Source organism: Echeneis naucrates, chromosome 5 (assembly GCF_900963305.1).
Source record: "Echeneis naucrates chromosome 5, fEcheNa1.1, whole genome shotgun sequence".
Classification (NCBI taxonomy): Eukaryota; Metazoa; Chordata; class Actinopteri; order Carangiformes; family Echeneidae; genus Echeneis; species Echeneis naucrates.
The window spans coordinates 3,704,050-3,731,553 of record NC_042515.1 but is presented as its reverse complement, the minus strand read 5'-3'; the positions used below and the strand labels follow the sequence as shown (position 1 = coordinate 3,731,553).

General features: G+C 44.2%; 1 protein-coding gene across 2 annotated transcripts in view; it reads right to left on the bottom strand.

The window, feature by feature from the left end:
- rnf123 (ring finger protein 123) overlaps positions 1-27,504 on the bottom strand; it is a 101,644-nt gene that overhangs the window by 1,819 nt on the left and 72,321 nt on the right. For both annotated transcript variants that reach the window (XM_029501423.1, XM_029501422.1), the window contains 2 exons: positions 16,158-16,252; positions 1,171-1,256 (listed from right to left, as the gene is read on the bottom strand). In XM_029501423.1, coding sequence (XP_029357283.1) covers positions 1,171-1,256; positions 16,158-16,252 — 181 coding nt within the window. The remainder of the gene's footprint in view (positions 1-1,170; positions 1,257-16,157; positions 16,253-27,504) is intronic.

Below are 27,504 nucleotides of genomic sequence, written 5' to 3'. Positions count from 1 at the left end.
GTGTGTGTGAACAAAAAAGCAGCAAAAACAAAATCAACCAGGGAATCTGTAAGTCTGACCAGAAGCTGAATAACTTTGTTCGATTATATTTCTAAGAACGGCAAACACAAGGAGCTCAAAGCTGTTTGTTCACACAATGTTAACATTCAGAAACCAACGGTGGAGCGTCTGCCTCATTTTCGCTGATCTCAGGTTGAAGCTCAGCCGGAGTGAACGCGGGAGAGTGATGACGACCAGCCTGAGTTTGGCCTTGGAGGTGATTAGACTTCACTCAGGTCTGTGTGACAGAGCTCTCAATCAGCACCACAATAATCCATGCACCTGCCGAACCGGTCCGCCGGCTAAGCTAAATGAAGCGCACCTCCAGGACAACATGAAATATGTATGGAGGAATGAATTGGACCGAGGTCGGCTGCCCGCAGAGCTGCAATCAGCAGTTACCAATCAGCTGACTCACACACATCACACACACACGCACACCTGTGTGCGAATAAATGATTTATGGCTCAGAAGTACACTGTGGTCCGTGTGCACGTACATTTTGAACACGTGTGTTTTGTGTGTTTGTGTCAGCTGTTTGGATAGATCAAGGGTCCAGGTGAATGAAAGCCCGCCTCCCCCTGACCATGAAGGAGGGTCCTTCAGCAGAGCACCCACCTGATGTAAATGAGGCATTTCTAAAGCTGGCCCTGACCTCTGACCTGCTGCAGAGGAGCTGAGAGAAAAGATCTCCTAATGCCATGAATTATTCATTATCTGATTTTAAACGTGGAAAAATGTTTCACTTCTTCTGAGATCTCAGCGCAGCTCGCTGCAGTAAACGGATTAGAATCGGAAATGTGCTAACAACGTCACGGCCAGCAATCACAGCGCGCTCTGTTACTGCGACGTTCGGTCCGAGCAGGAGTCTGATGAACGGTCCGTCCCCGGCGTGTCAGCTCGACGTGGAGTCAGACCAAATAACTCTAACGTGTCACCCAATAAATCCCAGCTTGTCTTATTAACTAACGCTCGTCAATATTATTGGTCAATAACTCTCAGACCGGTCTTCTCTTCATTAGAGATATGCGGCTCAGATGAGGGCAGGCGGACAGATGCTGCCGTTACTTTAATCTTATTTAAAAATGAGATGAACTCTGTTTGGTGTGAAGTGTCTGTGTGCGGACTCACTTGCAGGACTTGTGGGAGCAGGGCTTGAAGATGGCCGAGATGGAGTGAGCGTAGCAGATGGGGCAGAGGTCTTCCTCGCTGGTCGGCTGCAGGACAGAAAGGGAAAACATGCGGCTCATGAAGAGGCTAACATGGCTCAAGGGACCGAATGACATCCTTAAAAATGAAGTTTAAAAAGCCAGGATCCAAATTTTATTACAGACTATCGAACACTGAATTTTTATCAAGCGAAATCTTTTGATCCGGTCAAAAGTTCAAAAGTCTCATGAATCTGGCTCTTTATTCAGTCCACGTTTCCTGAAAAATAACTGACCTGGATTTCCACCTCGCTGATGATGATTCAGCGTCTGGAAGCCCCCCCCCCCCCCCCCCCCACAATAACAGACCCACAAACCCGAGCATGATGTTTTTCACAAACTGAACAGCTACTTCATTAATATTTACTGTAGAAACATCAGAGCTCAGTCTGAGGAAAAAAAAAAAAAAAAAACATCAGTCATGAGAAATGAATTTGCAGTAGCTGTCCCTCCCCCACTGCATCATGGGAGGTGTGTTTTAACACCAAAGCTGCAGAGGTAAACAGGATGTCGTCGTCACCATCGCAGCAGCTCTTCACACTCTCTGACTTTTTCCTTCTCGCCTGCGCTTCCTGCAGCTGCGTCACTACATTCTGCCACTTTTTCTTCAGCTACCTGAGTCCTGATATCTCCTACATTTCTGCAGGTTCGCGGCAAATTAGGTGTTGGTCAAAATAAACAGCTGAGGCCCGGCTGGACATTAAAACACCAACTGCATCAGCAGCTCTGACAGATCTGGATTCTATTTTCAACGAAAGAAAAACCTCCTAAAGTCACCGCACAAGAACAAGTTCAAACTCTCCCTCTAGCTCATTACTGTTCTTCCTCCAAACATCCCAAAGTTTTCTTTGACATTTTCCGACACCAACCCTCCTTCTCTCCAAACCACCGCGTGTAGCTGTTAACCTATCAACACCTGGATTTGCCACATCTGCTCATCCTCCTCGTTTCCTCCTTCCTCCGCCGCCTCTCCGTTCTCCTGCTCCATCACTTTTCACCACCCACAGCCAACAGGCTGTCAGGCTGCTGCAGAGCTGCTACTTTTCACCAGGAAGGGCAAAGAGCTCCAGAGAAAACATTTCATTCTGATAGGGAAACTCTTAGGCGGCACAGTTGTTGGTTCTTCGGTAGATGAAATAAAACACGTTTGGAATTGTGACTGTAACGTGGCCCATTCAGACCGCATCTTAACTGCGGAGTCAAAGTTAAATCAGGAGCTAAAATCCGGATTTTACAACCAGGAAAGCACATTCAGTTCAGGTGTGTGAAGATTTTTTTGGCAGCTTTGCAGGCTTTTACTGCATTCCTAACAAATGTTTCACCAACAATCACAACAGCCAGTTAGGAAACTCCACCTCCATCACATTAGAGGTGTTCCCACAAATTAAAGACAAAATAAAAATGGTTTTGGTTGGTAAGGTGAAGCAATACACCGGAGACTTTATCCGTTCACGTCGCAGCAAAGATCCCTCAGAGAGAAGGTGAGAAGCGACTGAAGCAGATGAGCAGAGCTGACTCTGATGTGGAACCCAGCGTGGACACCACTAAACGTGCACAGCACATCTGCCGGCAGGAGTTTGATTGTGGAATACAGATGTTTCTGTGACGCTGCTTCAGGAAGAAGATGTTTGTCAGGTCTGTAACTGTGGATTAAATACACCTTCCTCTTCCCTGATCTGTTTTCGTCTTTAGCTCCTCCACCTCTGACCCACGCTCTGTTCCCTCGTCAATTCTCATTCCTCTTGTTGCCTCCTTCAAAAGAAATCAATCATTCTGGTTACCGTCTCCTCTCCTCTCTGTTGACTGTTCAGTTAGGCCTCAGAACAAATGAACCTTTGACCGAAGTCCATCTTTTTTCTCAAACTCCGTCATTTCACAGATACGCTGTGTTTCCAGCCGTCAGTCTGAACCAGAACATCTTGTCTGGAGACTATTGATGAAGAAATTATCTGCCGTCCGAGTCAATACCTTCTTTGTTTCCCAAGATCAACACCAATCTCCAGACAAATCTGTGACTCTCCCTCCATCGTATTCTTTTTTTTACTACATGTTGCTTTGAGGGCTTCGTTAAAATCAAACAGCTGCGTCCTTTAGTGAATTTTCTGTCCTGCACAAAGAGAAGAAAACCGGCTCCTGATGACATGAGTGGAAAAGTCTCTGTCAGGAATGACGACTGAAACAGGCTGATATCCATATCGATATTTAAAATGATGATGAAGTTAGGGCTCCATCATTTCACTGTATTTCACCATCAGGCCATTCCTTCGTCAGTGATTCCAGCTGACATCAGGAGAAGGTGGGGTTCACCCTGGACGGGCTGCCGGTCCATCGCAGGTCCGACGCCCCCATCACGTCTGTCTGTGGGTGATGTAGAGCCTAAACCTGGACGCCACCATGTCCATCTGAGTCTCTGATCAGTGTTTTTGTGGCACATCTCCAGCAGTTAACATAATTTTTTCTGTCATTCAGCCGTAATTCGGTCGGGCCAGATTGGCCTCGTGCTGTTGGACAAGCTGAGTCTGAGGATCAGACGGCCGAGAGGACTCCTCTCTTTTTATTCTTTTCTTGGCAGTGAGGGGCGGATTGTAGGTTTATTTTTAGGAGATGCCAGAAATAGATTTGATCTTTTTTTTTTTTTTTTGGGTACCATCATTTAAAGGGAGAATTGGCCCAGCTAAGTTAGATACTCTCTGAGTTGAAAGAGGGTTTTTCCTGATGTCTTCACAGTCTCAGTCTCCGGTTTCAACTCTGTGACCACCATGGAACATCTGCTGCACGTCACGTCACCACAACGTGATGATGTGTATTTTTAACACATTAAGAAACACCGCTCTGGGCGTTGACATGAAAGTGTAATTCCTCAGGTTTTATGCAAAAAGAATCATTATGCAGTAGAATCATCTTATTCAGTTGCAATTTCACCGGCATCGAAAAATAGACAGGCAAGTGGGATCACAGACGCTCAATAAAGGCTTAATTTATAAACAGTCAACACGTTCTTTGGCGTTTTGCCACCAACAGATGGTGAAATCTTTTTCATTTCATTTCTCTAATATTGTAGCAACACCAGTATAAAGGTCTGAACATCTGGACTTGAGGAAGTTCTTGTGATTGGACCTGACAGCTGCAGTCGTGTCTCTGGCTCATTAGAGCAGCTGTCCTGTCTGTGTCAGGTGGTTCTTGTTTTTCCCCCACAGTCGCACTTTGAAGTGTGAGCCCTGAACTTTATGTCTGACAGCCCCTTTTGTGTTAAGGTTGTTTCATTTTGGTTTCATCAGACGTCTCTCAGCCAAACCTCCGGGTGTGTGAGGAGGTGTTTAAATCTCTACCACACGGCTGGACAATCTGCAGCTCTGGTACAATGAGCCTGGCTTTGTGATGGAAATCTCTGATGTCCCAGCAACAAGCTGCTCCACACAACAACGAAGGATAGCAATCAGTCTAACTAGAAAATACATTGATGTGGGAGAAACCAAACTCTGCAGAGCCTTTCTGACGTTATCCTGTCTGGCATCACAGATAGATCTCAGTTTATATATCCTCACGATAAAAACACCAATCCAGACGGCCTACACTTGGGCCACCTGGTCTTGCCCTTTTTACCCCCCCATGTTCTCTGACAGCTGCTTGTGAAAGGAATAAATGAACTTTAAATTGCTGCGGTGAAGAAGAAGAAGAGAGGAAAAACAGCAGAAATATCCAATTTAGTACAGGAGCAGAGGGCCGTGTGTGTGAATTGCATTTAAAAGCACCAATCAAAGCCTCTCTATCTCACAAACATGCACTGATGGGTCGATTTCTGGATTTTGCCTCAGGACGCTTCTGCATGCCAACTTGAGGAGCCGGGGATCGAACCTGTGACCTTCTGATTAGTAGGCGACCTAATCCCTAAATCCTAAAAAAAATCCTAAAACCTGAACGCGGCTGCTGTGCTCTGCGTCCTCGGTCCGACGGAGTTCAAAGGAAGAGAGACAGCAAGAGGAAGAGCGACAGATGGTGGAACTAAAGAAAAAGAGACGGCAACAAAGATTTGATTTTATGGCCGGTGGAGATGGAAGTTCCTGGAAGTGCTGTTCACTGCTGAGAGCCATCGCACACACACAGACACACACAGACACACACACACACACACACACAGCAGACAAGTGTTTGCCTGCAGCACAATCGTCAGATGGACATCCATTTGTTGTTATGGGGGGGGGGGGGGGGGTTACTTTTCCACTAATCTATCCATCAATAAAATAATGTTTCTGTGTGTGTGTGTATTTTTTGCTATTACACTTTTTTATTGGGTTTTTTCAAGTTCTCAATTTTATTGAAGGTAAAAATAAAGTGTCTGCAGTAGTTTGACCTTCACGTCGCTCCTTCCTCCAACACATCAGATTTGTTTACTCGGCCAATTCAAACTCTGGCCATTATCACACTTACGTGAATATGCGTAGTCAGATGATTAATCCCCACACCAACCACCGCAGCAAGAAAACTGGATTTTAACTGAAGAGATAACCAAGAAGGGATGCTTTGGGTTATTTGGCATTAGCCTGCAGTAGATTCGGGTTGGTTTGGGACGCACATTTTGCATTTGGCAGCTGTCTGTCAGGTGTCAGTGTTGAGTCTCCAGATGTGATTACAGACCAGGATGAAGCAGACGGAGACCATTTTTGGAAAACAACAAGGCAACAAGTAACGTTTGTGATGCCTCAGATGTAAAAGAAAAAGAGCAAACTGTGTCCTTTCAGACAAAAGAGCAGGTATAATCACGATTTTTTTGCTTCTTTCTACTTAAACTGTAATTGTCACTTTGGCCTTGTTGAGAAACTAAACTTCTGTCTGTCTGTCTGTCCTCCTTTGTCTGTTCGTCCTTCCTCTGCCTCTGAGTCTTCAGGGAACGATCCGATTTCTGTCCAGATGGAGGAAACACAAACTATTGTGTCCTTCCTCCTTTAATTTCGTCCTCCTCATACTCATGCCTGTTTCTGTAAAATGAAATGAATCCCACCTATTCACCAAAGGTGTGAGTGTGTGTGTGTGTGTGTGTGTGTGTTATTTCACTTTGTGTTTGTTTGCTACCCCGTGGTCTGTGCTGACACGTTGATGAGGAAACTCAGCACAGGAGCAAATTGACGTCTTTGTCCAGCTTTATTTTATTTAATTGTAATTGTTTCAATAAAAACAGGTTTTATATTATTTTTTTCCAACTTTACTTCCCCTTTTGGAAATGCAGTTCTGTGCTTCATGTTTCAGCTCGGGTCCAAACTGAAACTTCAGCTCTGTACTTTGATAAACGAGTTTCATGGCGGGATACGTAATATTCCCATCGCAGTTAAACACAGTAAATTCCATTTAGTCATTTGGCAAACACTTTTATCCAAAGCAATTTGAAAGATGGAGGCATGGGAAAGCGTCAGTGCTGAGGGAAACCTCGATGTGACAACCGAAAGTAAGTGTGAGGAAATCAGATAAAGTGCTGGTTAGGAATCCTCCACGTCTTAGGAGAGGTGGCTTTCCCAGAAGAGATGAGTCTTCAGCAGACTGTTGAAGAAAGAGAGCGACGTCCCTGCTCTGACAACATTTGGTATGTTGCTCCCCCGTCAGAGAACCACAGACGAGAACAATCTGGACTGCGAGGGTCTCGTGTGCCGGGCGATCTTCCTCGGAGGAGCAAAGAGCGTCAGTGTGTATGATTGACTTCAAGTAGATGGAGCAGGACCAGAAGTCTCTCTGAAGGCAGTATTAATAAAGTGAATTTGATTTGGGTAATTGATTCAATAAGCGGCAAAGTTATGTCTTTTTAAGGCTGATCGAAGAGACCAGAAGGACCGCCACATTCTGGACCATCTGTAGGAGTTTCACCGTGCGTGAAGAGGAGCCAGCCAGAAGGGGAGTGCAGCAGTCGAGGCGAGAGATAACCACGGCCCAGAGCAGGAGTCGGGTGTCGCTTATGTTGTGTCGAGAAAAAAATGGAGCGACTCAGTGCGCCCATGCATCCTGGTCAGAGACGGACTACAGGTCTGGTCAGAGAAGGAGACGAAGAGGCGATTTCAATGAGATCTGTCCGAAACACAATTACAGAAACATGAACCTGGAGGAGGATTTAAGAGCAGTCACAGCTCAGTTCAGACACAGCGGAATAAAACAAACATCACAAAGCAATCTGTCCAAGACACCGAGAGAGGTCGGGACCAAAAGGCTCGGCGGCAGAGCAGAGCAGCTCAGGGAGCCCAAAATCATCTGACCCACGAGATATCAGAAGAAGAAAACGTGTCCGGCCCCGGGTGAGTCGGAAGCATACCAGAAATAAAGAGGACTGTGAAGGACAGAAGGACGAATGTCCACAGCACGGGTGAGCAGGACAGACGGGGATGGAGAGGCAGGAGGAATCCCGTGGAGCAGAACAAGAGCTGAAACATAAGCCAGTTATCGTTTTTAATCAGTCTATAACATGTTGCTCACGAGTTCTCAAGGTGACACCTTCAAGTGTTGTTTGTCCAAACCCAGAGAGGCTGGGCTATATATATTACACCTCAAAACATCCAGAATATACTTTGACTGAAGGACATTTTACATTTCAAGAGAGCTCTATTGATCGATGTTGTATGAGACCAACTTTTTTGGACTTCAGTTTTCTTGAGCTCATCAGCTTTGATACTTAAAAATAAATAAGGACGACTGAAACACTGCACACTGGTATCAGTCTGAAGGATCCTGACTGAAAAGGCCAAACAGCCAATAATACCCTCTTCAAAAACAACATAATGTACAGAGTGTGCTCAGAGTTTTCTGGTGTGGAGGCTGAGACGGGAGTCAGGAAGCTCTAAAGCATCTGCATTGTTACAGTCAGGCGGTATATTCTGGGCAACACAGATCTGCTGACTGAGCAGAGACCAGATGGAGCTCAGCGTTATAAAAGAAAAATATTACAGACAGGAAAAATGACAAATGACGCCAGCATCTTTTTCCTCGCTGCAGCACTAAAACACAAAACACAAAATTCTCAAAACATGAATCATGATTTGAGCCACCAATAATGAAGCCCCAGATGCAAATTTGGCAGACTAAAAAAATTAATTTTAACTTCACAAACAGGATTCAGCAAAATGATTTCAAAACTAGAAAACTGTGATGGAAATCATTTCTGGATATGACGAAGCTGGATAATTAGCTGTAGATCAACACTTTGATAACTCATCGAGTCCAACAATACCAACCTCAACTCCCTCAAATGGGAGATTTTGCTGCTTTTCTTTCATTAATGTAACTGTGAATGAGTTATCCTTAGATCTTAGTCTATCCATCAGACAACGAACAGGCAATATGAAGAAAAATTAATGAGCATTTCCGCCGTTTGACATTTTATTAATCAATTCATTTAATTCAGAAAACAACCAGATGGGTCACTGAATCTATTAGCACAGTTCTGTCACTGAGCAAAAGGTTTATTTTATTGATATAAGGTTTGAGCTATCCAAGTTCTCTATGAGCACCCAGCTGCTGTCAAATTCATGAGTCACTTGGCATTTAATAGCCAAAAACACTAAAGACTAAAATGAAAACTGAAAGCTGAGAAGGTGATCAGCTCCTCCAGATTTTTAGCCGACATCTCCCACAGTATAAAAGTGGATTCTTAACTCATGTGAGCAGCTGATAGCTCAGAGTAAATTACGTGGAGAAATGTCAGAATCCAGGCAATCACTGATAGCGCAACAGATAGTGACCAATTTCCAGGCAGCCGTCAAGCCAGCAAGAATAAAACTTCAGTGGTTCCCAGGAGGTGACTGCTGAGATAAATCATTCAGAATGAGAGTTCGGCAGTGAAAGATACCGGAGCATATCTGAAAACTCAAAGGAGATCCTATAAAAAAAAAAACAAACAGACAGGAAATCTCAGAATACATAGCCTAAGGTACAAAAGGTCCAGAGGTAACACCGGGCGCATTGGGACTGCCATCAACTTGCAAAGCAAGTCCTACGAGTGCAGCTCGCTTAAAATCAATCTCAGCTCTCGTAAGAGTTCTTTGAATTCCCAGGAAGTTCTCCATCGGACATCAGATGTGTCTGATGGATGGACGGATGATCCCTCTGGACCACATGAGCCATGAAGGTCCTAAACAAGAGCCCAAGACGTCACAGCAGCCTTTTATATCCCCAAAAGGAGCAGAGACTAGTTTCTTTGAGATCTTTAAATGTGTGGCGGTAAGCTGATTTTAAGTATCAGGAGGCAAAGTACTTTCTGACCAAAGCAAAGCCGATGTTGTTTGACTGAAAAGTGTGAATTATCACATCATAATCACATCAGTGCTCCTTCTGAAATCACTCATTCACTCACTCCTCCCCTCTCACTATTAACAGACCTCTGCACAGAGGACTGTATATTGTTTGATTGCTTGTACATTACTTTTCCTGATGCATTGTGGGGTATTATGAGTCCATTATGAAGGGTGTAATAATTCTCAATTTCATACAGCCCACACTAGAAAATGGCAAACTCATCTTATAGTGAACTGCAGAGGGAACAGTGAGTGAGTTCACCAAAGACCTGGTGCCCAAGTAATTTAAATTAACAGACAATTAGAGCCAAAGGATCATTTAATTCCATTTTCCCAAACTGTAAATTGAATGTGTATGACTGATAAGAACAGAAGAGACCCTGTGATATATTTATTCTGATTACTGCGGCATGGGATTGCAGTGAGTAAGGTCCTGGAGAACACTGATGTGTGTTTACCAAACGCAGTCTAGCTCAGGGTGTGGAGTATTTAGACGTGGAGGTATCAGACTGTTTGACCACGTGGATGTCTGCAGGGAAAACAGCCGGTTTGGCAGATTCACCAAACTTGCTGTCCATATTTTTAACACAAAGAAAAGCAGGAGATCAGACAAATAGAGGAAGTGGAAAAGAGCAAGCGATTTTGCGTTTGGTTTTAATGCGTCCTTTTGTCATCCTCTTTGTCCAGTTTTAGCATTCTAATCAACGAACTGTCTGCAACGGCGTGTCTTTATAAGGAACAGTCTCGGGCGGAAAAGGTCGCAGGTTCGGTCAAAACCACCGACGTGAGAAGAGAAGATAAGAGAAGAATGAAAAAGGGCAAAAATTAATTCATGTAATCCGGAACATGAAAGAATTCAGCTAAAGCCGACTTCTGCCCTTTTTCTTTTCCTAAAGCTTTAAAAGTCAGGGTCAGCCGTCCTGGTGCTCAAATTAAGCGAGATGTTTAAGGCGTGTCGGCTGAGTGTAAACAGAAACTCATTGAGGGCGACAGGTCTGTTACTCTGACTGCAGCGGTTGTACAGAACAAAGCGCCTGCTTTAATGTTCAGCTTCCTGAATTTGTCATTTTAATAAAACTTCCTTTGATAGCAGCTGCTGACTTAATGACAGATTCTCACTTCACTGCCTCTCTCCACACTGAGCCAAATTTGACACTTCAACACTGCAGTTTTTCCAAAATCTGACACAGCCCAGTTTGTCCTTTCCACTGACTTTGACACAACTACAAACCAAAAATTATTTTCATTTTTCTCTGAAAGGTGCCGGTCATGTAAGAACCGGGAATATCCAACTCTCCACTCTGATATATGCATCTATACATACATACATGCATGCATACATATATATATATATATATGACAAGTTAATAGCATTGATTATCACATTACCATGGCACCTGTCAGTGGGTGGAATAAATTAGGCAGCAAATGAACATTTTGTCCTTGAAGCTGATGTGTTGAAGCAGGAAGTAGTGAGGATGTGAGCTCTGTAGTGATTAAGAGTGATCAAAAGTGGTCCAAGGAGGGAACGCCAGCGAACCGACTCGGCTCATGGGCCGCCAAGCTGAACTGATGTGGTGGGGAGTAAAAGTCCGCCCATGAGGCCCGGCCAAACAGTCACTGTAGCTGAACAAGTCCATGCTGGTTCTGATATGGAAGTGTAAGAACACAGAGCATGTCCAAAACCACCTACAGGGGGGTTTGATAAAATTGTACAGCTCTCAATCTACTCCAGCATCTGCAGGACACGCTGCAGAGTCCAACGCTAACACCACAGCTCACCTTCAGAGTCCTGGACCCAGGATCTGGACTGGGCAAACATAAGTCCTGAAAATACGACATATAACATCATGGCTGATAAAACCTGCTCCACTAAGACTCCTAAAGCTGTTTTATTATTCTCTGCACATTCGAGACGACAGCTGAGTGATTCATTCATTTGAGTGCTCTTAGTAAAACGTAATGTGTGCATTTCATCTCTCTGTATATGTTTTTCTAAGACGTGTGCCGTATTGAATCTAGTGTCGCCGCAGTTTTTAAATTAATCTTTTAGTTAATTCAATTCAGGCCTGTGCTTTTATAAATGTGTTTCATATAACAAAAGGGCCTTAACTTGATTCCAGAATGAGACCGACATGTTAAACTGCCATCGCAGACAGAAAGAGGTTCAGGTCTGAGATGAGTTAGAGTCCAGCCACCACCCTCCAAACGGTCCAACAGAGACCTGTAGTGTGATCAGCTGGGGACACGCAGGCTCATCAGCTTCAACACAAAGCTCAACACATTGGTAGGCACCACCTGTCTCCCTCACACACACACACACACACACATTATCGACTCTCCTGTTTATGTGCCGCCTTCATTTTCTCCTCTTCCATCTCTCCTCACCCCTTCCTGCCCCCCCCCCGTCCATTTAGATATAATCACTGGAGCTTTAATGTCCCGGAGCTGTGGATCTGGTTGCCCTGACATCCCAGCTGTTGTCGGGGCGAATATAAGCAAACAAAAAAAAAGGGGGTGTATGTTTACATTTGTGAAGCTGCTCTGAGTATCTGGGCACGCTGTATACACACACACACACACACACATACATATATATATATATGTGTGTGTGTGTGTGTGTGTGAAAGTGATAATTGTGTATGGAAACATCGAGAGAAAAAAGCTACCAACACCAAGCCAACCTGACAGCTTTTCAAACAGTCTAATGATTTAAGAACGTGCCGGCAGCTGAAGGTGGACTCTGCAGGAATCAGTCCTGTCTGAGGGGACAGATCCTGCAGCGGGACCAGCTCTCTCTACGCTCCGAGCTTCTGTCTCCAAAACGAGGCCGCAACGGTGTTACATTTTGATTATTTTTAATGATGACTAATGACTAAAAGAATTTTTTATTTTAGTTCTGCATATGCAAAACAGTTGAGAGGGAATTATAAGTTTGCAGCAGCCAAAGGCTCCGGCCTTTAGTGATTCATACAGGGGTCCTTTATTATTTCTGCTATGAATTAACGTTCTATCCAGCTGAACGGCCTCGGAAGAAATAAGGTGCAACCATCAATAAAAAGGCACTGGATTATATTGTCTGCAGTAAACAGGTCTATAAAAGTCACACACTGAAGAGACTCTGGGGCAGGTGGAGGGCAGCTACAGAAGACTTTCACCAAGGGGTCAGATTTCGGCCTCAGGCTGATTGAGGAAATAAAAGCGAGAGAGAGAAAGCAAATAGTTTAAAACAGTAAAATCCTGCCTGAAAAGTGCCATGTGGCTCCCTCCGTGTGTGGACGTTACCCAGAAACAGTAATTGGGTTTTTCTACACTTTGGAAGATGCTCCCTGACATGACCCTCAGCCTCCATGCCTGGACCTTCAGACGCTCTTCTGCAGAAGTGAGGGCCAGTCAAAATGAAAGCAACGGAAAAAAAAAAAAAAAAAGGATTCCTCAAACATCTTCCCCCTCTGCGATGAAAGGATGTTGGATCACCATAAAAAATACAAGAACTCTCGTAGTTCCCCTCGTAAATGTTTAACAATCAGAAGTTTTGGTTACATAAGACATTTAAGGTCCGGGAGATTGTTCTGTTCTACTGAATCTTTTCTGTGTGACTCAGGCTCTAAACAACGGCGGCAGATTTACATTAAAGTATTGTGATTACCGCAGACTCCCCCTCCTGTAGCAGCACAGTTGTGAGGTCAGCAGTCAGACTGTTTCAGACCATCAGGGACAAATGATTAGTCACTGATGTTTACTTCTAATGTGTGCGCCATCACTGTAACGGCCTCAAACAGCAACAAAGTCCATCCATCCATCAGGAAGTCACAGGGCAGCTATTAACACATTCACTGTGTGTGGACTGTGGGAGGAAGCTGATGGACCCGGAAAGTTTAAAGAATCTCATTACTTGTTTGTACCTAAAACAGATTTCTCAGATTAGTCATTGTTCTCTGGAAGAGGCGCGATTGCTAAATGACCCGAGTCACAGTTTGATATTTTCCGATCCGCCAGCATGTCTGCACGAACATCTGCAGGAAGCTGATGATGATGCGGCACGCTGCTCACATTTGAAATATGTAACTGCAGCTCAACTCTACACTCAGGACTGTAAAATACCAAAGGCCAGTCTGAATCTGAACTTGTGTTTGGAACCCGGTTGTTTCAGCTCCGGGGAGGACTCAGGAGATGAGAACAAACATACACAGAATGAACAGGAAGCCTGCAGGTAAATGAATCAGAGGGATGGAGAAAAGTACGGGTTAGCTTTGATGTATATACACAAACACAGAGTAGATAGAGTCAAAAACAAGTTCACCAGCAAAGCTCATGCACCGATTCTGAGTGAGAGTCATTGGACGGGAGAAGATTTTCCAATCATGTGGCAAAATTGTACATTAGAGTGAGAGCAGAGAGCAGGAAGCCTCAACTCTCTGCAGAGGACCATTAGTGGGTTTGTGGAAATTCACCTCGGACTCTGCCTGCGTTTTATTTTCCTTCCTTTAACCTCCTGGAGTCGATTGCCCATCGCAGTGCCTCTAATATTACAGCGACAGAAGGTTGATCTACTGCCCCTTGAAGCATGACACAGCAAAAAAAGCCTGAGTTAAGCATCTGTCCTCTGTCCTCTCTCCTCCATCTCCTCGCTCCTTCTCCCTCCTCCTTTCCTTTATCAATAATAAATCCTGTCTCTGGCCGGTTTAGCTCTGTGGTGGAGTCGACAGGGGAGAGTAAAGGATCAGGTTTCCACTGCGGAGAGGAAGAGCAGGACAGACAGGCGGAGGAAATGGTTTTCTCCTGACCATCATCATCCTCAAGGGCGACACGATTTTTCTAACTGCTGACTATAATCAGGCCTCACGAGGCAGGAATCTTCAGGGGTGGACAACTTAAGTACAGTTTTTGATTATGTGTACTTGAGTATCATTTTTGGAGGATACTTTTACTTTCTCTTCTCTACATTTGAAGGACAAATATTGTACTTTTTACTCCACTTCTATTGATGCTCTCCTTACTCTCTGCTTTTGTGCTGGTCTAACATTACTGTTCATTGTTTTTAATTGTAACACACACACCTCTGTGTGTGTTCCAGATAAGAATACGTCCACGATGTATAATCCTCATCCTACCTGGGATTATTTCTCCATAACGATCGGCTCATTCTACATTATACAGCGTGGCTGTATGACCTGGAACACACACAGCTCTGTGCATTCAGATGAGCACGCATTAGCTTGTAGCCGATGTTTGGATGTCTTCTGTGGACATCACTTACAACAACAACTGAGGTATTTTTTTATACTTTTTCTTAAGTAATATTTTGACGAAGCTACTTTTACTTGTATTGGAGTAATATTTGACAAGGAGTATCTGTGCTTTTACTCAAGTAGTGAAGTTGTGTACTCTGTCCACCTCTGGTAATTTTGCTACCTTCCCCCAAAATGGCAGACCGTCTTCTGTGAGGTTTGTGTGTACGAGGACTCAAAGTCAGTGTTATCAAACCCTCTTATCATTCAGAATGTCCTCTACAGATCCACTAATCAGACGAAGAAGATTCTTCATTTACATATCCTCATTCAACTTTTGCTCAGTGTCACAGTGATCCAGTCAGTAAAAACAAAACAAAAAAAAAGAGCTCAAGTGTTACACATAATCAACGCAATCTCAGCTGATTGTACGTCACAAAAAAAATTATTCTGCTCACTGTCATAGCTCATAAAACGTTGAATACAGAAAATCTGTCTTTGAATTTCATCTTCCACCAAAAGAGGTGTCTCCACTCACAAAGTCAGGCTGACCCAAATCTTACCTAACCCTGCTTACGAATGTATAAACCAATTTAGGTGTCAAACATGGACACAAAGGAAGACGTGATTCTGTAGTTTGAGGCTAAAATAAGCAGCCTGTCTCGAGCTCGAACCATTACAGCAGGGTCAGGAACATCCGGCACGCTACGTCACATGGAAGCTAAGCCAGAATCTGAGTTCAGAGGGTACTGACACAAAGTCGGTCTACAATGAGCAACACTCGTGAAAACATTGAGCCGAAGCTTCTGGGGAAAATATGGACCTGGTTTGAGCATTAAATCATCAGACAGCAGTTATTTCAGCTGCTCTGGTCCCATTAGCAGGCAAATTTACTGCTGAGTGAAATTTAATAAGGATCAAGTGCACGTGCACGTGCACGGGAGAAAGTGTGTAAAAGTCACTCATTAAATCAAAAGGGGTTGGAGCCTCAGAGATACACAGTCCCCACAGTACACACCCCTGAACCTTGCTGACTTCCGAGGTAGAACTGTAAAACTAAAAAAGGCTTAAAAATCCAAACTTCAAAACTTTGCTATCATATCTCTCTGCCTTTGCGGAGCAGCGCTGCCTCTCACATTATCATTTATCACACTGCAGGCTCCAGAGCTCTCCAAGAAACAACTTCAGCTTTACACTTCACGATGACGACGGTTTGGAGGCTTATCTGCCTTGTGCCTTGTTTTCTTACCGTCACAATCAGGTGTCGATTTCATAGGACACGCCGGATATAAGAGACAGCAACAAGGCAACAGGTCCCGGCGCTCGTGTTACATATAACGGTTTGTTTAGATGTGACGGCAGCAGGGCGACGTTGTGCTGATGTTTTGCCTCACACGTGCAGTTGTACTTACAGCTGTGCTGGCTGCAGCCTGTTTGGACTCCTCTGTGAGAAACGCCAGCATCAGCTCCACCTTCTGCTTTTCCTCCTCGCTGATGTAGTCCGTGTCTGTTGGTGAGAAACACACACAGACACACACGCATTAACGCACAGGACTGGAGCCACTCTACATAATATCCTTGTGGCAGCTTCTCCTCATAGCAAAGAAATTACAAATGTATTTGGATCCACTACAGAGAAAAATGCCAACTTATATTTGCTTCAGTAAAAGCTGATTGCTTCCTGTTCTGTCCTACACTGCTAACCAACCAACCTCGGTTTCAGTTCACTACCTTATTTTCAAATTAGAGCTTTACATATAGAAGTGATGCCGGTGAGAGGTTTCTACAATCTCTATGGCAGTGACACGTTCACGCAGCTGCTCAAATAGCTCTAATAGTTGATGTCAGCACTATTAAACAGCGTTTTCAGGTCTATTTTTCTGTCCTGCTGTTTGAAAGCTTCATATATCATCATAACTATGAGTCTCCAACTTATTTGGGTTGATATTGTTCAATCAACTTGGCCAATTTTTTAAAATAATAAATATGAACAAACCAAAAAAACAAAAACTAAACTATATGTGTGCTCCATATCTGGAAACCTGAATGTGCAGTCATCGCTCTGTAAACTGATCTGAGGACTGACGCTGGACTCTCGCAAATTAGAGAGACTAAAAATGACTTCTGGGAAACACTGCCCTCCAATCCAGAGATCCTGTTACCGCTGAAGCACCAGATATAAACCACAAAGGCAAAGGTGAAAGAGACAGGTGTGTCACGCTCATCCAAGCCGGACAACCCAACGGTGTTTATTTGACTCATGCACAGGGACCAGGCACCACTTAACTTTTACTCCAAATATTTTCGATTTTGACTGTTTCACTTTGAGCTTTTGACCAAAAGATCAACCCACTCTGAAGACCAGTGCCTAAACGGTCCAAAAAGGCTGTAAATAGTAGAAGCAACTTCCTAAACCTGGAAAGCCTCAGTAGGCTGACTTCGCAGGCCCGAGGCCAAAACAACAGATTTGTTAATCCTCAACAGAACATGAAGACAGGAAGTGGAAAGACCAGAGTACAGAGTCCACTTTATAACCTCTGTGGTGGGAATGGAGGGCCTGGAGGAGTCATTACTCTTCTCACTGATGGTCACTGGGATCAGTATTGAAGCCGGAAAGCTCCACTTAACCACGCCGATTGACGCCGGGATGACGGAACAGACTTCCCAGAGACTTCTACCAGTCTGATGAACGTGCACCTTGTGAATGCACTGAGAGCTGTGATCTCCAGCACACAGGAGCTCTCCTGTAGCCAGACGTGAACTGTTTGGGCAAGGTTAAAGGTCAAATCAATCCACAAAAGAATTACCCCGGACAACATGCTCAACTGAAGGTAAAAAAAAAATTCTCTAACTGCAGTGAAGTTGGCTTTTGCTGTTCACTTGAGAATGAAGCTCAAGCTGGAGAGTCGCTGAGTTTTTGGAGCTGCTTGATAATCCATCAAGAAGAGCTATTGAAGCGTAATGGAGCTGTATAGCAGGGCCTGTCACCGGGTGGTCCCAGGCACTGAAACCATATCTGGTATGTGAAGCTGCTCAAAGGTATAACACCGACTCTGCGCAGAATCCGATATTTGTAAAACAGTCGCAGATTCTGTCGTATTTCGGCGGGACATTAAAATCTGCATCAGAGAGCGTTTGTGAGACCTTCACCTGCAAATTCTGGTTTGTGCAAAGTTTAGGTTTCAGTGTTGTGGCTCTACTTTCCATAGAAGAAACCAATTCCAAGATTCTGTGTGGTCAAATTCTTCTTAGCAGTGTGAACCCAAATGCATTCTGGGAAGACATCGCCTGCCACGGCCTAATTAGTCCGGCCACAGTTTCATAATAACATGAAAATATAATATAAAACCTGATTTCAGAGTCTTTTTTTTATACACACAGCACAAAAAGGAGACATTGTATGTTTATTTAGAAGTGAGATGGAATCATCAGCTGACTCTGTGGACACGTGAAGTTCAGAGTTCACACATGGTGACTTATGATACACCGACTACATGTTTTCAGGGGACTGTAGCCCAGCAGGGTGCAGACAACTGGGGTGGGAAAGTTTGAGACGTTGTCCTCAAAGAGGAAACTGATATTAAACCAAAATAGAGACTTCTGACTCAAGTCGCTGCCCTTTCATGCAGATTGTGTCAGATGTTTCCCTTGTGGAGTCTTTCTGGGCTCGTCTCGCTGAGAAGAGTCCCCGAAGCCGGACAGACATATCCCAGCCAGCCAGCACGACCGTGAAGGACATCTGAGCTTCTCTGTGGCTCCACTGTTAGATAAGCAGCCAAAAAGTATTAATTTAGTACACAATAATTGCAGCCGAGGATTAATGTTGGAATCGTTTTAAAGGTTTTCCACTCGTAGAGGGAAAAGGGTCCAATATTAGCTCCTTCCTGACAGAAACCAGGACAGCGCTGTGATCAGAAACAGCATCCGTCACTAATACATTCCTGATTCAATTCAACAGCCCACTGGCTTGGTCCACACACCGGGCTGTACACAAGAGCCTATTATGCAAATGCAGGACTAGCTACACACTGCAGCTCTGTCCATGCAGCGTTTTTCACAAAACAGACTGTTCTTGGTTGAGTCATGGCTGAATTTATGTGAGGTTTAACTGACTGCCGAATTGAAAAACCCATTTCCGGAGAATTTCTACAAAGTAATCTACAAAGTAAAATATGAGCAAAGTCTCAATACCCTGCTGCTGCGGAGTGACGGGTTGATGAGTTGATGGAAGTATACAGCTTTTGGAGCAGATTTATCCAGTGGTTGCCGTTAAACTGCTGCAGAGGACGATGACTGAATAAGCTAAATCGGTGGAAATTAGACATTTGACACAAATAAAGCTGAGTTGTTGTGAAGCCATTTGAGACCGTTTTAAACTTTGGATGTTTATCCTCCACCGGGAACGATCAGATGTGGTTTTTGTTGTACAGTTGATGTTTTTGTTGATGGAAATGGAAATCGCATCTTAATGTTTTAGTGCATATGGTGGGAATAAGACACGCACACTGGACTCTATTATAGGAAATCACAACATTCCCACATAAATAAGTGTCCCCAGCTTTTAGAGTGCTATATTTTCAGGGAAGCGCTTCCATTTCTTATTCTAATATGATCACATCGCGCCTGGAAAAGTGATGCCCGGTCTGATTGAAGGACGTGAAGAGTGACGGATGAGAGGAATGAACAGAACATTTTCCTCATTTCAATCCCGCCTTCATTTATTTCTCTCTGCTTTTTTTTGCTGTCGGAATCAGTCGGTCCTCCACTTTGGTCCTGGACCGAAATGTCACTGCACTTTAAAAGGCCACATGAGCAGAGCTGGTAATATGGGAGCGATCAGACACAGCAGGAGGAATAAAGATGAGGAGTGGATGAGGGCCAAGTTCAGAGCTCCTGTGGCAGAAAACTTTTAGAGCTGGTTGGTTTGGTGGTCAAAGACAAATGTCAGCTCACCCAGCTTTATCTTTACACCCTGTTTTCCCTCCAAACCATGTCATGCTGAAAATGTGAAACTTGAATCCGTAAACACATTCGGAAAACATTTTCTGCGCTAATAAATCAAGTGAAAAGCAGGAGCATTTTCCAATTGGCTTCAATTCAAACATGCGATCTGGTCTGAACAGAGACTTGTAAACCCAACGGGAGGGAAAGAGTCAGGATTTAGATCACGTCTCACACGCTTATCAGTTCATCAGTCAGAGGAGCGTTTTGGAAAACAACGGCTGACGGCCTCCCTCCTTCTTCAGGAACTTTCTGCGAGATAAAGGGACAAAGACGACCTTAGCAAGAATACAAATGAGCTTGTTTTTGTGCGGCCTCCTTTTGTTTAAGCCAGATTTTATTTATGCAACACAAACTTCACTAATGTCAGAATTAATGACTGTTGTAGCAGATTACTGTCAACTGCAAGAGGCTTTTCATGACATCAACACAAAAGAGCCTGTCCGTCTTTTTGTCTCTCTCTCTCCCTGTCTCTGTCCCTGCCCGTCTGTCTGCCTTCTTCTGTCTCCATGTCGTCCATGTCTCACTTCTCTCCCCTTCCTTCTGTACTGCTTTGTCTTTCTGTCTGTCTCTCCCTCAAACTCTGTCTGCCTTTCTATGTCCATCCATCTGTCTTTCTTTTGTCCATCTCTTTGTCCCAGTTTGTCTTCTGTCTGTCTCTCTAAATGTCTCTGTCCTCTCTCCCTGTATCCATCCTTGATCTTTTTGTGTCTCTCTCTGTATGTCTTTCTGTTTACCTCTCTACTTGTCACTGTCTCTGTCCCTGTTTGTCTCTCTCCTCTCACTCTTTTCTGTGTCTCTCCTGCAGGTTGCATGTGTGGCGATTGCGATCTCTCACTGCGGATCGTCGTGGCAGCTGTCCAACTAGTCAATATCTCAGCCCGGATTGGGGCGCTACCACTCCTCTGCTGAAAGAGGATCTGTCTGATTGTGGGAGAGAAGGGCGGGGGTTATATGGGGGGAGTAAATGGAAAGACAAATCGAAAGCCATCAAGTGAGAGGGTGAACGTAGGGAGAGAGCAGAGATGAATAAATGGACCGGGAAGGGTGGGACTTAAAGTGAAGAGGCGTTGGTGGTGGAAGACTGCGCAGCTTTTTTTTTTTGCACTTAGCGAATGAACGACTGAACGGCGTGACTGATGAAGACATGAGCAGGGACCAATCCTGAAAACATTAACCTCTGCCCCCGTTCGCCGTCCACCTCTTGTTTGTACCATCCTCACTCAGTGGTAATTACAGCCTGACAGCTCGAGGCAAAATGTCACAGGGCGATAAAATCCGGAAAAAGTTTCTTTAAACCAGGAGCTGCCTCCAGTCATGCTGCGATGCTATCATGCTAATATTTATAATGTTTAATACTGTTCACCATCACCACATCACCACTTTATTGAATTAGGTGAAGCTTTGGTGACGTTTGAGGGGAGATAATGTATGTTACCTGTCATTACTTCCTCCTTTGTGCTTCAAGTGAGTGTAAACATGTCATTTTGTCTAGTCTAAATAGGTCACTTAGCGATGAAAGGTAACTATGGTTCAGAGTAAACCGTGGTCTCAATTTTAGGAGAGGACAATCTCTAACCATTTTAGTGCCAATTGCATCTCATTATGAGCCAGTTTGGCCAAATCAAAATGTCGACCTGGGACGACTATGGCTCTGGACGTACAGTCCAGCGATTTGATTCTCGGCTCCTCCAGTCTGCAAAACATCCACGGGCCAGGCAATGAACGTCAAATTACCCCTGATATATCATCCACGCGCCTTTATGTGTGGGGAGAAGAGCCGCGTGTGTGTCAACGACTAAATGTTGCTTGTATTATAAAGAGCAGGGTGGTCGATAGGACAAGAAAAGTAGAACATAAGTGCAGTCAATTAGGCTACTTAACGATGGCGCTAGATGAAAAATCAGAGGTCGGTTCATCCTGAACCACGATTCATCATAATCCATCCAACAACCGTAGAGATGTGAACCGAAGCGGCGGACTTTCTGCTTGCTTGAGTGAAAAAATGCACAAAAACATCCATTTGTAACCGCACTAATTGAGACCAGATAAACGAACGGAGGACAGCCGGAGCTTCTGCTCTGTATGTGAGCAAACCGACGGTGTCGAGGGAAACTCAAGGTCTTCCATCACATGATGCCAGCACGAGCTGTTCCAGGTAAAAAGCATAGAACCAATAAGAATAAAAAAGACATTATGTCGGTAATAAAAACAGTGTCAGATCTAAGAGAGCAAATTACAGGATTCACTTGAGGCTCCAGGATGTCAGTAAAACACTGATGAGGAAGTATTTTAAAGGCGCACGTCCCTCTGAGGGTGTCCCGAAGCAGACGCATACACGTTTTCTTGTATAGATACAAACCGCCTTCAGGATGTGTGTAGACTGGGCTCAGATTACAAAAGTGTTTCTGTGGCATCAGATGGGAGTAAAGAAATAACTCACCTAACGAATCCACTGAACTGAGACGGCGAAGTGACCTTGAGTTCAATTATTCAAATATATCCAGGCCCCTGATCATAATGCGGAGCTAAGAGCTAAAAAAACAGTTTGCCATGTGTGGAGGATTTAAAAGAAAGTGAAGATTACAGGTAATATTTCTCCCTGATGATGACACCCTGACGTCTGGGTAACAGGCGTGGCATCGCCGTATTGTCTGTAACGCTTGTGGAAAACACGTTATTTGGCAGCGTAGACCAGGTCCTGTGTGTTTATCTATCAGGTGAATACAGATGGTTCAATTTAAAAATCATTATTTACTCTGAGGATACGATGGAACATATCCATGTTTACTCAAAATATCATCACACTGGTAGAAACTACAGCAACGGTTTCAAACTTTACCAGACCTTAATTTACAGCCCGGCTGACACTGATGTTCGTCCTCGCGCCGTAACGTTATTTATTCCCGCATGTTTATTGATGCGTAGGCACGAATAGTGGAACGGGAGTGAAACCAGCTTGCCGCCTTTGTGCCGTGAACTGGGATCGTCTGCCGTAAATCCACTTATTGAGGGCGCCATGGAGAGCATGGTTTTCCCCTGCAGATGGAGAGCAGGGCTTTAATATGTGGCTGAGTGGGTTCTGCTCCCATAAAACAGAGGCTTTGTTGTTTGTAAGCTTGTTACCTTCCTGCTGTCTCTGAGCGCTCCGCCGGGAAAAACATGGAGCTCCACACACCCATTCAGACGGCGTGTGTTGTGGACAGCAACTGCTCTGGATCTCTGTTAGTGTGTTAAATAAAATCCTGTCTGGTGACCCGCTACGCTCCTTTCAGTCCATTACCTCTCCGGGCCCTTTGTACTGTTACGCACACATCATAAATGATCTTTAAGTATTTTTTACCACCTGTATGAAATGTTAAAGCTAAAACTGACTCGAAGACTGTAGAGGTGGGTAAACAGAGTAAGACTGCCAATAGCCTGCCCGCACAGCATTTAGCAGTCAAACATTTTACTCATATTGCTTGCTTAGCCATCAGGACTAAGACAGTAAACTACGATCACTGCACCACATCACTTTGTCGGTGATAAATGAGTCTGTTGGCTGCAGTGTGCCATCTGTGATTAACACAGAAACCGTCGGGCTGTGTAGTAGAGTTGGCAGTTTACAGAGTGAGCCATGAAGTAATAAAGCCCCCGGTGTAATGCTTCACCTGAGCAGTAAAAGCTATTTTTATTTTGCCTACCTTCAAATGAAAATTAGAAAACAATCGTCAACACTCCCCTCTATGTGTGCTACAGACAGATATCCAGCCCTGAGTGATGGTTTTATTGGGAAATCGGTAGTCAAATCAGGATTTTAGCAGCGGCTCTTTAGCTAAGATGTGATCTAAATGGGCCACGTTTCTGTTACTATTTCAAGCTTGTTCCATTAAAAGAGAAAAACATGTAAATAACATCAGCTTTACTGGGAATTCAGCTCAATTAAAATATGTGAGCACGCAGAAGAACAACAGCTGATGCCAGGCTAATTTTTTTTTTTTTTTTACAGGCAACAACGCTCATTCACAGTCGGCTGTGGGCTGATCTGGTTTTCCGACGTTCAGGCCCAGAGCAGGTCCAGTAGTCTGGTTTTAGACCGGAGAGCTGCAGAACTAACGACGTTCCCATCAGCCTGGACTCTTATGTTTATGAACATGGTAAATATTAAACCAGCTGATTGTTAGCGTTTAGCTCGGAGCACCACTGTTCCACAGGAGGTCTGACACACGCCTGTGACATGTTGTGTACGTGCGTTTGACGGATTGTAAATATTTAAAACCGGCATGCGTGTCGACGGTGCGGGCTGCATCGTATTTTAGCGACTGTTTGTGCTGTCATGGCGTTTTCTACTGAGTGCAAACTAACTAAAAGCGCTGATAACATGCACACAGAACGGCAGATACGCAACTACACACAAATACACACCCTCTGTTTTCTTACAGTCCAACATCAAAAGCAAACAAACAACACCTGGCTTATTCTGCTCATAGAAGTGTTTTTGTGTACTGCGGATTACCATATGGGTTGTGTGTGTTGTCTGTGTGTAAGCATGGAGAGGTTGTGTGTTTCCCACGCTACAGACATTCACTGATTGACACACACTCCTACTCACGTTGTCCTCCAGGTCAGTGAGAGGATCAACGCTGTTTCCAGCCAGTTCAGCCATTTCTCTTTTTTCTTTTTTCCATCTTTAAGTCTAATGTTATATAACAGAAGGTGATTCGGCTTTGAAATGGAAACTACTGCAGCAAGAATGCAGTGAAGAGGCCATGATGGCTGGAATTTATGTGCACAGAAACGTCTTTAAATCATTTAAGTGGGATGCGAAATGTTAGCGACACATTTCTGGCGTCAGTTTCTTTGGAGAAGAGGAAGGAAAAAGTGCCATGTCGGGTCATGTAATCGGTCATCACACTGTGGTGGATGTTACTGCAGTACAATTCTGCTAAAACTTCATCTTTTTTCCACTTGGACAACACAAACTATCAACCAGGTATCAAATTAGAGCCATTGGTCCAAGATTTGAAAATTCTAAACAAATTTTACTGGCCCAGATCACATCACATCTGGTGAGGCTGTAATCCAGACATCAGTGAAATCAGATAAAATATAATGCAACAATCCTGAAACACAATCCTGAAACACAACTGCCGCCTTTGTGAAGCCCAAAACAATAACTGTGACAGAGCACTTTCAAATGGGACACATGAAGCTGTAGTCGTGTGACAAATGACTTGTATTTTAAGATGAAGTCAAACAACAGCAGCCCGGAGAACAAAAATCACAAACAAGCTACACCTTGGTCCCCGAGGACGAGTGTTGTTCCAAAATGTATTCCTGTTGTCCTGATTCGTAGCTTTTCTCTGAGTAAAGAAACCGTCTGCTGGCAGCTGGATGTTAATGGGGCCAGTGTGTGAACACATTTTCATTTCCCATCTTTGTTTCACTCCTTTTTTTGTGTGTGTGTGTCTCTAAGAGAAAAATCTCCTGCGCTTCTACGAGCCTCATCCATAATAAATTCAGGACGGAGGGGATCTGAGTGCTTCAACACACATAAAAACATACACGCACAAACTAACAGATCTTTGAACATAAGCAGGATTTCTTCCCACGGTGCATCATTATTCCGACCTTATGTCACAGAACAGACTCTGGTTGCCTTCACATGTCACAAACACGTGAGTCACATCGTGGTTAGACCTGCGGCTGATGTCGCTCTGGCAGCAGTTGGATGATATGCGTTACATTAGCTGCTGAGAAGACACCTCACAGCGTCTGTGATAATCAGCAGGAAGTTTGGTTCAGGCGGCAGTTCTGTCTGTAGGGGGTGTGTGGTAATTTTAACTCTACCTGATTTTAATTATCACGGCCACAACGACTTCCTGTTTCTCTGTCAACTGGATGCTCCTCTTGTCTCTTGTCTCTCTGTTTTTGTTTTTGTTTTTTGCGGGGGTGGGTAAAAATGGATAAAAATATCTCCGCTGTTCAGAGAGAAACATGGTTATACCGACGTAAAGGCCTTTTTGGGGTTCTCTCCGAACACGAAGAATCCAAAACCTGCTGCCAACTTGACCTTTGACCTTTGTGCACTAAAATCTAATCAGTTCTCACATTAGTTTATACCAAATATGAGGCAGTTCCATCAAGGTGTTACCGAGATGTAGAATAATAGGAGATAAACAAGCTCAGCAAAAACAGAGCAAGGAAAAACACTGTGGGCATAAAGGAAAAAGGACATTTAAAGACAGGAGAGGCCAAAGATGACACGACACGTCGGACAGCTACATGATCACCGGAAAACCCTCAGACCCCGAAACACAGTGTCAGCTACATCCCATAGTTAAACACTCACTGCCGACAGTCCAAACACACACGTTGGGAAAAGCCTGAACTGGCAGAGATCCAGCACTAATATATAACCTGCTGGATGTTCACATGCAGCACACACACACACACACACACACACACACACACACACACACACACACACTTGACTCTGAATTCAGAGCAGAGCAGTCCTGAAGCCTCAGAGAGAGGCGGGTCAGATCACAAAACCCCGCTGAGTCGATTTAAACTTGTAATTTCAATCTTGTGGACGGCAAACAGCTGAAGTATGGGCATCAAAGTGAAGTCTGGGCCTGTTTGCTGTGTGACATCTAACTGATGTAAGAAAGCTGAAGCAAACACTTCTGCCGACACAGTGTGACTTAAATTCGCTGCTGCTCGTATTTCAGTACGCTTTGATTAATATTGAGATGATTCTCCAGCTACATTACATCATCCAAAACAACAAAAACAAACTGGGACCGTACTGCGAAAGCAGTCCAGTATGACCTCCACAGACAAGACACCAATCCTCCATCCAAGGTGGTCATGGAAACGGCTTGTGTTGCCGCGGCAACGGAGGAGGATGCCATGGTGGACAGGCCATCCCCTGCGGTGCCATCATAACTCCAGAGCTCTTCAGCCGTCTGCTGCGGCTGCATGTATCCGCAGCAGCTGAGACAGAGATCGTTTATCTGAACACACACACACGGCGGTCAGTGCTGTCATTTATTCTGATCATTAAATGGTAACACAACACTGATATTTTCTGACAGAAAACACAGATATGTGACACTGTTCCGTCTCCTCACCCACACACACACACACGACTAAATGTGCATGTTTTTACATAATGTGGAGCTCAGCTGATGAATGATTCTCTCATAGTTTCACCTTCGTGGAGCCTGAAGTTTTCTCACCGTTCGCTCAATCCTGATGGGGAGTGGGGGATTATCGGTAGGCGGGAGGGAGAGAAAGCTACTTTTAAATGTTATGAATTACTCATTGGTTTTTTTTTTGTCTGTTTGTTTATTCATTTATATTTCTTTTTTGTGCTTTGTGGTAAAAAATGAAAGAACTCCTTGTCAGATCCGACTGGGACTGAAAAACTAGGCGTGCCAATCAAGCCCAGGATTTGGTCACACATTTATAATCAACCACATCAATCTGGAGCAGACGGGCTGCGTTTTCATGGATACTTTTTCATTTTGAAAAACATCAGGATGTATTTTTATCTCTGATTGGGTCGTAGCAGCCTTGATTTTCGGTGGTAAAGAATCATGTTTACTCGTGTTACTGACCCTGACCTGCCCAGTGTCCGTTAACTGTCAGGTATTTATGCGTTCCTCCAACAGTTTCCTCTCCTCAGCACATTCAGGTTCATCAGCATGGCGAAGTGGAGGAACCTTCAAATCTTCAAAACCTTCAAAAGGAGCTGAGCTGAGGTGGGAG